The sequence below is a fragment of the Osmerus eperlanus genome, chromosome 22, assembly GCF_963692335.1.
Source record: "Osmerus eperlanus chromosome 22, fOsmEpe2.1, whole genome shotgun sequence".
In the NCBI taxonomy this organism is placed as follows: Eukaryota; Metazoa; Chordata; class Actinopteri; order Osmeriformes; family Osmeridae; genus Osmerus; species Osmerus eperlanus.
In genome coordinates this window covers 3,443,239-3,457,745 of record NC_085039.1, presented here as the reverse complement: position 1 = coordinate 3,457,745, position 14,507 = coordinate 3,443,239, and the positions used below count along the sequence as shown (strand labels likewise).

Below are 14,507 nucleotides of genomic sequence, written 5' to 3'. Positions count from 1 at the left end.
CCAGGTTCAAGCTAATCATTGGGAATCTCTGACAAACAAAGTGGTTCAATTCTGCCAGACTCCAATTCAGCTCAATGGTGGACAGTTGTCCATCCACTGACTCCTGCACTGGTACTCCTAAAAGAATATTGAAAACAAATGAATAAAAGACATAATCCTCTAAAACTGATAAACCATCCACTAGATTGACTATGCCTGTATTGGCTTGCAATACTAGTTTGATTACATACATTAACTTTTTTTAAGGATTGACAAACTGCAAATGCATTATCCATTTGATCATTTTAAAATTACAAAAGTTTCTATTATATTATATTACCAATGTCATACAAGTTAATATTAATTTTTGTCAAACACATTTCATTGCTTCTACCTAATAACAGTGCATGATGTACCTAATCCATTATTTGTTAGAGCCTGACGCGCAGAAGTTGATGGCAGAGACTGGATATCTGGTCTTGGGAGCAGAAAGAGGCCCACCTGCCAAGTCGAACGTCCCCTTCTGGAGGATGTGCCTAAATCAAAGTTTCAATAAGATTGAGATTTACTTTATGAATGAATAATTTCAATACTTCAGGCGATTTGCAAAGCAAACTTCCAGTTGTGGCATTATAGCACACCTAATTTAAAGCCAGCATGGAGCCCATCTGCATCTCAAATGAGTATTAAGTATCTTGGTTTACTCGTATGCAGTTTAGCCAGCGGGACCAACTTTTAAGGGGTGGGAAAATAAATACATATGCAAGAGAACAATGGTTGTAGGCCTACTCGCCGAAGCCTTGAGCAGACCCAATTATGTTATTGTAATAGGCTACAGTGTCATTTTGGAAACTTTTTGGTCGTTGGTGTGCTGCAAGATTTTTCCGATGTAAAAAAAATGTGCCGTGGCTAAAACAAGTTTGTAATCGCTGAGCTAACGCTAGCTTATGTCATTGATGAACACCATGTGCACCCCCAACCGATTAGGTTTTCAAGCTGCAATGGAAAATGTTTAAATAACGTGGCAGAATCGATAACTAGCTATATTTGTGCATTTAGGTAGGAATATTGTACAACGAAAGTAAAAAAATTGATCTCTGTAATTATCGTTACCCATTATTAGCCAAATTACATAGTTGCCTGTGCCACCACTGAATGAACTGGATAGAGCTAGCTACAGTACTAACCTTGAACTCGATTTCCACGTCTTCTGAAAAGATTTCTGGTTGATCTCAAAATGTTGGTGCCAGAAGTCCCTGCCGATGGAGCCAACGTCAATTCGTGCCTAGCACGTTGCAGAGCATTAACCCTTGTGTTATCTTCGGGTCATTCTGACCCATCAGTCGTTGTGACCCACCGTCGTATTGCGACAACTTTACCGCATACAAAAACAAAGTAAAGCAATTTTGTATTTTTGTAAGCATGCGTCAGACCCCCCACATTGCAAAGGTTAAAAGAAAATTATTTTTATTTGTTTTTGTATTGGGTAAAATTGGGTAAACACAACGATGGTTCGTTATGAACCTTTGGGTCATGTGACCCGAAGGCAGCACAAGGGTTAAACACTCGGTCAAACACTGCTGCAGCTGCAACTGGTTGCTCATTAGTGTCTTGATTAGTGTTCGTCGGTGAACGTGTCTCCGCCATAGCTCAATTAGCTATATGGCGATCAGCCTGTGCTGGTGAATTGTCAAGCTCCAGAAAGGCGCGGGAATTGAGCTAGGAGATTTCATTGGCTGAATAAAAAATAAAAAAATGGTGCGGTCTTCTGTGAGGTGTGGTCTTCAGCAGCTAATTTGCATGTTAACTAGATATCTTCTAAAGCCAATTTGCATGTTAACTAGATATCTTGTTGGCAATAGTTACTAGTAACTAAAGAATAGTTACTAGTATCTAATGAAAAGTTACTAGTAAAACGGGAATAGATACTAGTAACTATTGGATTAGTTACTAGTAACTAAAAAATAGGTACTGGTATCTAATGAAAAGTTACTAGTAAAACAGGAATAGATACTAGTATATGGCAGGCCGTTTTAACATTTATTTCTATAAACGTACTAGTCACTATTTTAAAGTTACTAGTACTTATTCTTTAGTTACTAGTAACTAATCCAATAGTTACTAGTATCTATTCCCGTTTTACTAGTAACTTTCATTAGATACTAGTAACTATTCTTTAGTTACTAGTAACTAATCCAATAGTTACTAGTATCTATTCCCGTTTTACTAGTAAGTTTTCATTAGATACTAGTACCTATTCTTTAGTTACTAGTAACTAATCCAATAGTTACTAGTATCTATTCCCGTTTTACTAGTAACAAATTGGACAATTTTACAATGGTATCCTATGGGGCTCTGCTTTACAGATATCTACTATTTGTGTCCAACTAGTATCTATTCAAATAGTTACTAGTATCTATTCCAGTTTTACTAGTAACTATTCATTAGATACTAGTAACTATTCTTTAGTTACTAGTAACTAATCCAATAGTTACTAGTATCTATTCCCGTTTTACTAGTAACTATTCATTAGATACTAGTAACTATTCTTTAGTTACTAGTAACTAATCCAATAGTTACTAGTATCTATTCCCGTTTTACTAGTAACATTTTAAATTGTACTATCAAGTAGTCATTTTTACTCGTCATAAGCAATGACGAGTAAAAACGCATTTGTTACTAGTAAGAATAATAATGTTACTAGTAAGAATTGTAATAGTTACTAGTAACTAAAGAATAGTTACTAGTATCTAATGAAAGTTACTAGTAAAACGGGAATAGGTACTAGTAACTATTGGATTAGTTACTAGTAACTAAAGAATAGTTACTAGTATCTAATGAAAGTTACTAGTAAAACGGGAATAGATACTAGTAACTATTGTATTAGTTACTAGTAACTAAAGAATAGTTACTAGTAAAACGGGAATAGATACTAGTAACTATTCTTTAGTTACTAGTAACTATTCCAACAAGAGATATCCCGAAACCAATAAGTACTAGTAACTATTGCCAACAAGATATCTAGTTAACATGCAAATTAGCTTTAGAAGATATCTAGTTAACATGCAAATTAGCTTTAGAAGATATCTAGTTAACATGCAAATCGGCTTTAGAAGATATCTAGTTAACATGCAAACTAGCTGCCGAAGACCACACCTCACAGAAGACAGCACCACAGTGGACATATCGACACGAATGTATTACAGAAATGGCACACACGTGTTATTGAACAAATTCCAACAAGGCAACATACGCCACGCACAATTGATTGCCTATTGATTCATTACTGGTGAATTTAAGAAGACTCGAAGGCATTTTATCGATGGAGACATTGGAAGAACGTGTTGTCTTTCAGAACTCGAGCGCTCATCACCACACGCACTCGATGTCTGCACAGCGAAGACGCCTTCTCAGACCCTCGTATGCCATCAGGTAACTTTTGGATTTCGCTTTTAGAATAACATTACTCATACAATGGTAACATGGTTGGCCAAATATACGTTGTATTAGAGATACCCGTAGGTTATATTATTTAAACTAGCTTGCTAGCTGGCGAGCGCTTATGTTATCTACCTAGAATACCAGGACTTAGCGTTAGCTTATACTTATCAAAATGTCTAGCCACTGGGTGACCAAAGGCAGGCAAGGGGAACTCGTATTAATGTTAAATAACCTCATAAAGTGACATTTGAATGCCTTAAGACCTTAACAAAACAATCACCATGGCAATGACTACACAATGGAACTTGCATTTAGCTTAGCTTAGTTCTAACAATAAGGGCCAATAAATGGTTATGGTGTTGCATGACAAGTTATTGGCTATCCAATCAGAATGTACAAAATGTGTGTCATTCAACAGTTTGTGATGGTGCCCTTACCTGTGTTGCAGCTGGCTAGGGCACACTCTCTCACACTTGTGTCCTGGCGCTCCCCACTGTCCTATCTGAGGCAAAGGCTACTATTTGACTGTAGTTCCAAATTTGTGTCCTGTTTTTCATTACTGCAGGTACATGGATGACCTCCGCAAAGCAGGACGACCTGCCACCTCTGCTGCTCACCAGGCTGCTGCGCTGCTATTTGAAAATGGCGTGGGCACAGATTTGGACGTAGAAGCTGGGCAGTGCTCTGTCCGTCACAGTCAACCAACACAGCATACAAAGTAAACTTGGGTTACACTTCACGTGTGAGGAGTGAAGTGTGGAGAGGGTGGCGGGACTTCCGCTTCTTGGGGGTCCACATACAGGACAGCCCATCCTGGAGTGTGAACCCCTCTGAGCTGCTGAAAAAGTCCCAGCAGAGACTGTACTTCCTGAGAACACTCAGCAGGAATAACATCACACAAAGACTGCTGGGGTCCTTCTACCGAGCCTCCATTGAAAGCATCCTCACATATTGCATATGCATTTGGTATACTAGCTGTACAGTGGCTCAGAGGAAAACGCTCCAGAGGGTCATCAACACCGCTCAAAAGATTGTTGGCTGCCCTCTCCCTGCACTGGAAGACCTACACAGATCCTGTTGTCTCAAAAAATCCCAGAACATCATAAAAGACACTTCACACTCCTGGGGACTCCCTGTTTGAAATGTTGCCTACAGGCAGACGATACAGATCAAGCCAGGCAAGGACAAACAGACTAAAACACAGTTTCTATCCAACTGCAATAACCACTGTTAATGTTGCCAAAACATAATGTGCACAATGTTATGTTATGTATTATGCAATGACTGTGTGTGGTTGTTCATGGCACTGTCTTAGGTATATTAATTCTTATTTATTTGAGTAATGTTAGCACTTTAGTAATTTTATCCTTTTTATTGATATTGAGTCAATGAATGATGCACTGACCGGAAAAAGTTAAATTTCGTTGTACCAGTGACAATGACAATAAAGATCTATTCTATTCATTTGTATAGTATGTGATTGTGTTGGGGGCACAGCCTGGCCCAAGGAGAATGCTGTATACTGTAGTTACATGGAGATTTTTGTTAATGGACCCAGTAGTGTTTGTTAGGGGACAATTTATACATGAGATGATCAATAAAACTACCATACTTGAGAAATCCAGAGAACAATATAATCATCAATTCTTGTAACTGGCTGAGCCTAAAATATCATAACAATGGCCATTTGGTCTCATAAACACAAGTCATTGTATTCCACACCTACACTGGTACAACATGATGCTAGTGTGGGGGTCTGTCCGTGCGGAGGAGACACCAGAGAAAGAAGACAATATATCTTAATGATTATTTGTATTTTCCCATGGGACCAGTGGGGTATCATCCCTGTATAATTAATATATCTCATATGTATTTTGTCCAAGAATAACTGGTGGAAGTTGTGGTTCAATGGCAAAATGTACAAGCCAGAAGTATCAGCACTACAACAAGCTGGATGATTATCAATGACATTTTCTGTTTTGAGTACAATTCAATTGAATAGCTATATTTCTTGATGATGTAATATATGAAGGCTAAGAGAATTCATCATGAATTGTGTTGCCGATGATGAACTCAGCAGAACAGACCACACTACTTAAGGCCTTGCGGTCCCTGTCTGTGCAGCTCCCATACCACACTGAGATGCAACCAGTCAGTATGCTCTCTATAGTGCATCTGTAGAAGTTAGTGAGGATGACTGAGTCCATGCTGAACTTCTTCAGTCTCCACAGGAAGAAGAGGCGTTTACAGGCCGCTTTGACCACCTTTGTAAGTGTGAGCAGACCAGGTGAGATCATTGCTGATTGTAAGGATGAGATCTCTGTCTCCAAGCAAGCCGGAAGGAGGCACGACTATTAGAAAAGGGTTGACTCGGTTTTATTAGTAACGACGTTGGATCATGCCATCAGTCCATGACAGAGGGATAGCATGTGAGAGAAACAAGTCTCTCAGAGGTCCATTATATACATGAGCTGGCCCATACAGATATAGTAACCACCAAAACATGCCCTTAAACAGTACACATTTCACAACTTAATGCACAGGAGAAATAGCACACTGGTGATGCGTCATAACTCATTGTTTGTACTTTTCTCAAAGGTTAAACAGAGCACATTCCCTGATCTATATGGGTATTGTCAAAGGCCCACTGCGTGACCTCTTGACCACAGCAAGAGACAACCTCACATATGTATAGAAAATCTTCATATCACTGATGTTCACCCCGAGGAACTTGAAGCAGCTGACCTTCCACTTCGGATCCGTTGATGTGTAGGGTTGCATGCTCTTCTTCCTGCCGCCTCCTATAGTCCACAATCATCTCCTTGGTCTTGCTGATGTTGAGAGAGAGGTTATTGTCCTGACACCATGATTTCAGGTCATCAACCTCCTCTCTGTAGGCTGACACTGTCAGAGATGAGGCCCACGATGGTTGTGTCGTCAGCAAACTTAACAAGGAGGCTGCCGCACAATCGTGAGTGAACAAGGTTAAGCACACAGCCCTGGGGGGTGCCTGTGTTGGTGATCAGTGTGGATGAGGTGCGGTCACCGATTCTCACCACCTGCTTCCCCGTCAAGAAGTTGAAGATCCACTTGCAGAGGGAGGAGCTTAGTCCCAGGTCCACAAACTTGGAGACAAGTCTGGAGGGGATAATGGTGTTGAATGCTTAGCTGTAGTCAATGAACAGCATCCTCACATACGTATTCCCTTTGTCCAGGTGGGAGAGAGCGGTGTGCATTGTCAGAGCGATGGCATCGTCTGTAGACCTGTTGGACCGGTATGCAAACTGCATTGGGTCCAGGGTGGGGGGCAGCGAGGAGCAGAGGAATGATTTGACTAGCCGCTCAAAGCACTTCATGATGAAAGAGGTCAGTGCTATCGGGCAATAGTGGTTCATACATGTGACCTTGGTGTTCTTGGGCACAGGGATAATGGTGGTCATCTTGAAGCGGTGGGGGGTACAGACAGGCTGAGGGAGAGGTGGAAGACGTCACTGAAGACCCCTGCTAGCTGGTCAGCACAACCCAAGGGCCCTACCTGATATACCGCCTGGGCCAGGAGCCTTGCGAGGGTTGATCTGCGCTGCCTCACCTCAGCTGCAGTTAGTGTAGGATAATGTAGGAAATATGTGTTGGGCTGGTTGACCTCTCAGACTGTCTGCCTGAGAGAAATGGACACACTAGTATCATGTTGTACCAGTGTAGGTGTGGAATACAAGGACTTCTGTCTATGAGACCAAATGGCCATTGTTCTGATGTTTTAGGCTCAGCCAGTTGCGAGAATTGATCATTATATTGTTCTGGGGATTTCTCAGGTATGGTAGTTTTCTTGATCATCTCATGTATAAACTGTCCCATAACAAACACTACTGGGTCCATTAATAAAAATCTCCATGTAACTACAGTCTACAGCATTTTCCTTGGGCCAGGCTGTGCCCCCAAACACAATTGCATACTATACAAATGAATAGAATAGATCTTTATTGTCATTGTCACAGGTACAAAGAAATTAAAGTGCTTCCGGTCAGTGGATCATTCATTGACTTAAAAATCAGGATAAAATTACTAAAGTGCTAAAATTACTCAAATAAATATACCTAAGACTGTACCGTAAAGAACCACACACAGTCATTACATGATACATAACATTGTGCACATTATGTTTTGCCAGCAGCAACAGTGGTTATTGCAGTTGGATAGACACTGTTTTAGTATGTTTGTCCTTGCCTTGATTGATCTGTATTGTCTGCCTGAAGGCAACATTTTAAACAGGGAGTGCCCAGGAGTGTGAAGTGTCTTTTATGATGTTCTGGGCATTTTTTGAGACAACAGGATCTGTGTAGGTCTTCCAGTGCGGGGAGAGGGCAGCCAACAATGCTGTTTATGACCCTCTGAGCCACTGTACAGCTGGTATACCAAATGAATATGCAGTATGTGAGGATGCTTTCAATGGAGGCTCGGTAGAAGGACACCAGCAGTCTTTGTGTGATGTTATTCCTCCTGAGTGTTCTCGGGAAGTACAGTCTTTTTCAGCAGCTCAGAGGTGTTCACACTACAGGATGGGCTGTCCTGTAAGTGGACCCCCAAGAAGCGGAAGTCCCGCCACCCTCTCCACACTTCACTCCTCACACGTGAAGTGTAACAAGTTTACTTTGTACGCTGTGTTGGTTGACAGTGACGGCACAGAGCACTGCCCAGCTTCTACGTCCAAATCTGTGCCCACGCCATTTTCAAATAGCAGCGCAGCAGCCTGGTGAGCAGCAGAGGTGGCAGGTCGTCCTGCTTTGCGGAGGTCATCCATGTACCTGCAGTAATGAAAAACAGGACACAAATTTGGAACTACAGTCAAATAGTAGCCTTTGCCTCAGATAGGACAGTGGGGAGCGCCATGACACAAGAGTATGAGAGTGTGCCCTAGCCAGCTGCAACACAGGTAAGGGCACCATCACAAACTGTTGAATGACACACATTTTGCATATTCTGATTGGATAGCCAATAACTTGTCATGCAACACCATAACCATTTATTGGCCCCTATTGTTAGAACTAAGCTAAGCTAAATGCAAGTTCCATTGTGTAGTCATTGCCATGGTGATTGTTTTGTTAAGGTCTCAAGGCATAAACATTTCACTTTATGAGATTATTTAACATTAATATGAGTTCCCCTTGCCTGCCTTTGGTCACCCTGTGGCTAGACATTTTGATAAGTATAAACCAAGCCCTGGTACTGTATTCTAGGTAGATAACATTAGCGCTCGCCAGCAAGCAAGCTAGTTTAAGGAATATAACCTACGGGGATCTCTAATACAAGGTATATTTGGCTAACCACCATATTACCATTGTACGAGTAATGTAATTCTAAAAGCGAAATACAAAAGTTACCTGATGGCATACGAGGATCTGAGAAGGCGTCTTCGTTGTGCTCTCTTATTGCCATCGAGTGCGTGGAGAGCTCGGAGTTCTGAAAGACTAGCAACAAGTTCTTCCATCGTCTCCATCGATAAAATGCCTTCGAGTCTTCTCAAATTCACGTCAATAACACGTATGTGCCATTTCTGAAATCGGTTTGCGTCGATATTTTCTCTGTAGTGCTGTCCTCTGTGAGGTGTGGTCTTCAGCAGTTAATTTGCATGTTAACTAGATATCTTCAAAACTAATTAGCATGTTAACTAGATATCTTCTAAAGCTTATTTGCATGTTAACTAGATATCTTCTAAAGCTAATTTGCATGTTAACTAGATATCTTCAGACGCTAATTTGCATGTTAACCAGATATCTTCTAAAGCTAATTTGCATGTTAACTAGATATCTTGTTGGCAATAGTTACTAGTACTTATTGGTTTTGGGATATCTCTTGTCGGAATAGTTACTAGTAACTAAAGAATAGTTACTAGTATCTATTCCCGTTTTACTAGTAACTATTCATTAGATACTAGTAACTAATCCAATAGTTACTAGTATCTATTCCCGTTTTACTAGTAACAAATTGACCAATTTTACAATTGTATTCTATGGGGCTCTCCTGTACAGATATCTACTATTTGTTTCCAACTAGTATCTATTCCAAAAGGTACTAGTATCTATTCCTGTTTTACTAGTAACTTTTCATTAGATACCAGTACCTATTTTTTAGTTACTAGTAACTAATCCAATAGTTACTAGTATCTATTCCCGTTTTACTAGTAACTATTCTTTAGTTACTAGTAACTATTGCCAACAAGATATCTAGTTAACATGCAAATTGGCTTTAGAAGATATCTAGTTAACATGCAAATTAGCTGCTGAAGACCACACCTCACAGAAGACCGCACCATTTTTTTATTTTTTATTCAGCCAATGAAATCTCCTAGCTCAATTCCCGCGCCTTTCTGGAGCTTGACAATTCACCAGCACAGGCTGATCGCCATATAGCTAATTGAGCTATGGCGGAGACACGTTCACCGACGAACACTAATCAAGACACTAATGAGCAACCAGTTGCAGCTGCAGCAGTGTTTGACCGAGTGTTTAATGCTCTGCAACGTGCTAGGCACGAATTGACGTTGGCTCCATCGGCAGGGACTTCTGGCACCAACATTTTGAGATCAACCAGAAATCTTTTCAGAAGACGTGGAAATCGAGTTCAAGGTTAGTACTGTAGCTAGCTCTATCCAGTTCATTCAGTGGTGGCACAGGCAACTATGTAATTTGGCTAATAATGGCTAACGATAATTACAGAGATCAATTTTTTTACTTTCGTTGTACAATATTCCTACCTAAATGCACAAATATAGCTAGTTATCGATTCTGCCACGTTATTTAAACATTTTCCATTGCAGCTTGAAAACCTAATCGGTTGGGGGTGCACATGGTGTTCATCAATGACATAAGCTAACGTTAGCTCAGCGATTACAAACTTGTTTTAGCCACGGCACATTTTTTTTACATTGGAAAAATCTTGCAGCACACCAACGACCAAAAAGTTTCCAAAATGACACTGTAGCCTATTACAATAACATAATTGGGTGTGCTCAAGGCTTCGGCGAGTAGGCCTACAACCATTGTTCTCTTGCATATGTATTTATTTTCCCACCCCTTAAAAGTTGGTCCCGCTGGCTAAACTGCATACGAGTAAACCAAGATACTTAAAACTCATTTGAGATGCAGATGGGCTCCATGCTGGCTTTAAATTAGGTGTGCTATAATGCCACAACTGGAAGTTTGCTTTGCAAATCGCCTGAAGTATTGAAATTATTCATTCATAAAGTAAATCTCAATCTTATTGAAACTTTGATTTAGGCACATCCTCCAGAAGGGGACGTTCGACTTGGCAGGTGGGCCTCTTTCTGCTCCCAAGACCAGATATCCAGTCTCTGCCATCAACTTCTGCGCGTCAGGCTCTAACAAATAATGGATTAGGTACATCATGCACTGTTATTAGGTAGAAGCAATGAAATGTGTTTGACAAAAATTAATATTAACTTGTATGACATTGGTAATATAATATAATAGAAACTTTTGTAATTTTAAAATGATCAAATGGATAATGCATTTGCAGTTTGTCAATCCTTAAAAAAAGTTAATGTATGTAATCAAACTAGTATTGCAAGCCAATACAGGCATAGTCAATCTAGTGGATGGTTTATCAGTTTTAGAGGATTATGTCTTTTATTCATTTGTTTTCAATATTCTTTTAGGAGTACCAGTGCAGGAGTCAGTGGATGGACAACTGTCCACCATTGAGCTGAATTGGAGTCTGGCAGAATTGAACCACTTTGTCAGAGATTCCCAATGATTAGCTTGAACCTGGTGGGGTTTGAGCTGGCAAAAGTAGACGAGGGCAAAAAAATCAAAAAGGTCCAAGCCAACTCTGTGAGAGCCCTGAAGAAAGTGATGGGAAAGAGCAGACTCTACATTGTCCCCTGTGCTGAAGTGGGGCAGGTACAGTGCAGTTTCTATTCACTGTATTTGCATCCATGTGTCAAGTGCATAATTCACAAAATATTCTGATTTGTCTCTTCAGACACAGGATCTACCCATACCGCCTGACACCATACATGAAGCACAAGGCAACCCAGCACTTGAGAGGCCTCAAAGTCCAAGAGCAGAAGTCCTCACTGTACCTGTGACAATAAATGATGTAGAGGTAGGTAACTTGCTGTCTTAATTCTTTACTATTGGACTGGATTTCATCCGTGACTATTTATATGAACACAAGGGGGGTTGGCGGATCAGAGCAAATGCGTAACCACATGTCCTATTTGCTTTTCTGAATTGCAGGGGTACACCTCTAACTCGTCCAGTCATCATCAGAGTCTACATCCGACCAGCACTGAGACTGTAGAAAACCTTGAGAGAGCTCAAAGTCCAGGACTGGTTGTACTGCCTATACCTGGAACACCACATGATGTAGAGGTAACTTGTTCTTTCCTAACTTTACATAGAGGGGTTGGAGGACCTATCCAAATACATTTATCTGCTGTGTCAAGGGTTTTTTCTTTTTTTTCTATGACTCATTGTTGTCTCTATCCTTGACTCTGGTTTGTTGTAGTAATGTGCAACTTGAATTAAAACCCAAGCAATTTCAATTAATTGTTCACCATTGTCATTTAAACAATAGTTATAAAAAAGTGTTATAGCATTTTCTTCCTGGTTTTAATAATTGTTTTAACAGGAGTGGAGGACTGTACGGCAACAACAAGACATTGAATACAATCTGTCATTGAGAGCTGACCAAGAAAAGGTATATATTTTTGGAACATTTAACTGTAGGTATTTGCCTTTCCCCTCTGCTCTTCTCCTTGTACACCAACGGCTGCACCTCAAGTCCCCAGGGCCTTTTATATTGTGTATATTAACTATATACATAATTTATTCTGCATACCTTTCCCCGTAGTAGTTGGTTTTAGGTTGGCTTTGTACCTTGTTAGTATAGTTGGATTTGTTTAAACTTAACACCACTTATGTATTCCTATACGCATGCGCCTTCCTGCCAACATCAATTCCTTGTCTGTGCAAACTTTCATGGTGATTAACATTTCTTAAGCTGATGGTTTTTATTTGATGACAGGATCAGAGCAGACGAGCTGTCTGCGACTACGAGGAGAGGCGTTTGAAGGTACTATCATCTCCGTAAGCATCTATTCAGTAGAAGGCACATATTCAACCTGTTACAAACTCACTGTCTCTCAGACAATAGATGAGAGACTCATGAGGACAACTGAGGAACCTGCTGGTGGCATACCTCTGAAAGTCAGTTTTCCAGATGGCACAATGAAGATCAGACGGTTCCATACATCTGATCCTATGCAGGTAAACATTGTTGAATGTACAGATGTATAAATGCTTAATTTGCTAAATTTTTTTGATGTGATTCTTCTGGATTTGTAAAATTTGGGATTTTCCAACCAAAAACCATGACCCATCTGAAGCATGTAGATCTGTAAGGTTTTGCATCTCAAATATGAAAACGGCTTTTCAAAGAAAAGGCTGTGTTTTTACAGAAGGCAAAATCATTCAATTGAGTGCTTAGCATTCCGCACTGAGGTTACCTAATTAAACCTCTGAACACATGATGACATTATATAATATCATATCAATTTCCTCATCCCTACATAGACATGGTTTGTCCTTGTTGTCTAAATTGACCATCTACTGGTGCCTGCAAGCAGGCCTCATAACTCTAGAAACTAAAAACCTTAACATTTTACTACTTGCCCTCCACTGGTGTGTAAATGACACTGCGTTACCTGCTACTGACTATACTATAAATATGGTACTATGTTACCCACATTTTGCATATAGTGCAATTGTATTTTTTGGTTTAAACACTATAGTTTTTTATATTTAAAATATATAAACACAGCAAGGATGTCAGGTCAAAACGGCAGTCATAAACCTTGATTGTCATTGTACTGATATTTTCCGGCTAGTAAATAAGTACATATTTTATTTCAGGCCTTGTTTGACTTTGTTGGATCACATGCCTCAGCCACTGAGTATTTTTACATCAGAGAAACTACGTCAGGCACCACAGTCATCAACATGGTGTCTGGGACTCTTCTGGACCACAACATCACCTCTCCATTGAACCTCCATGTTCGATGGATGGACATGGAGGAAGTGCAGGTGAATAATATAATACAAGTAGTGGGGTGGGTATTTATCACTTGTGTTTTGGACAGCCTCATTTATGTTTCTGTGAAATAAATTTTAACACAGGATTTGCAATGACTCATGTGTAATGTACCTTTTGGTATTAAAGCAGCAGTTACAACTTCATTCAACACTTGTTTAATGCATTGCATGCTAGACCTCAAAGCTCAATTACCAATTTGAAAGTGTGATTTGGTTAACATTGTTGTGGATAGAACTAAATTAGATTACCTTTGAATTAAAATTTACTTTTTTGAAAGTAAAGATTTACAAAGGTGTTAAGTTTTAGCTCCGAAATCAATGTAATAGATGTAATCTTTTATCTTTGTGTATTTACAACTTATCACTTTCTGAAGACCATTTACCAGCAGCAAAACAGAGTTTCTGCTGAAGTGCCTGATTTGATGGAGGTTGTCCAAAGTGATTTTGGGCCTACAGTGTGGACCTGCAGAGGAAATCTACATAGATTACCTTGACATCATGCCAGAGACTGAGATGTCAGAGCCAGATGAGATGCAGCTAACGGATAACATCGAAATTCAGTGAGTTGTACATATTTTGTTGTAGCGTTTCCAGTCTATGGTCAGTTGTTTCTAGATGAAAATATAGATTTTGGCATGTGACTTTGAATGCATTTGGGGGGGGGGTGGACTTTACTGCATTTTAATATTTACAATATTAAAATGTTTGCAGATGCACAGAAGATTTTGACTGTTCCCCAAAAGAAATTATTTTGGAACTTGGGAAAAATATTAACTACAACTTGAGCTGCAGATTTAACATCAACCGAAACAATGTACTCGATGGTGCATTTAGAGCATTCAACCGGAAATCATACAATCCATTTAAGAGAATTTCTGTTAAGTTTTCTGATGAAACTGGACATGTTGAGGAAGGAATAGATTTGGGCGGTCCAAGACGAGAGCTTTTAAGTCTACTAATGGAAGACATTGAGCG

The 14,507-nt window shown here is 39.9% G+C and overlaps 1 protein-coding gene and 1 long non-coding RNA gene across 2 annotated transcripts; one reads left to right on the top strand and one right to left on the bottom strand.

The window, feature by feature from the left end:
• Positions 1–7: 7 nt before the first annotated feature.
• Positions 8–1,279, bottom strand: LOC134008995 (uncharacterized). The gene is made up of 3 exons (XR_009928214.1): positions 1,167–1,279; positions 396–515; positions 8–117 (listed from the first exon to the last, which is right to left on the bottom strand). It is a non-coding gene; the product is annotated as an uncharacterized LOC134008995 (long non-coding RNA).
• Positions 1,280–11,186: 9,907 nt separating this feature from the next.
• On the top strand, positions 11,187–14,026 carry LOC134009115 (uncharacterized). Its single transcript, XM_062448838.1, has 8 exons — positions 11,187–11,336; positions 11,419–11,541; positions 11,676–11,810; positions 12,070–12,138; positions 12,466–12,513; positions 12,588–12,707; positions 13,353–13,523; positions 13,907–14,026. The coding sequence occupies exons 1-8, from the start codon at positions 11,187–11,189 to the stop codon at positions 14,024–14,026; spliced, it is 936 nt and encodes a 311-aa protein (XP_062304822.1).
• Positions 14,027–14,507: the final 481 nt, after the last annotated feature.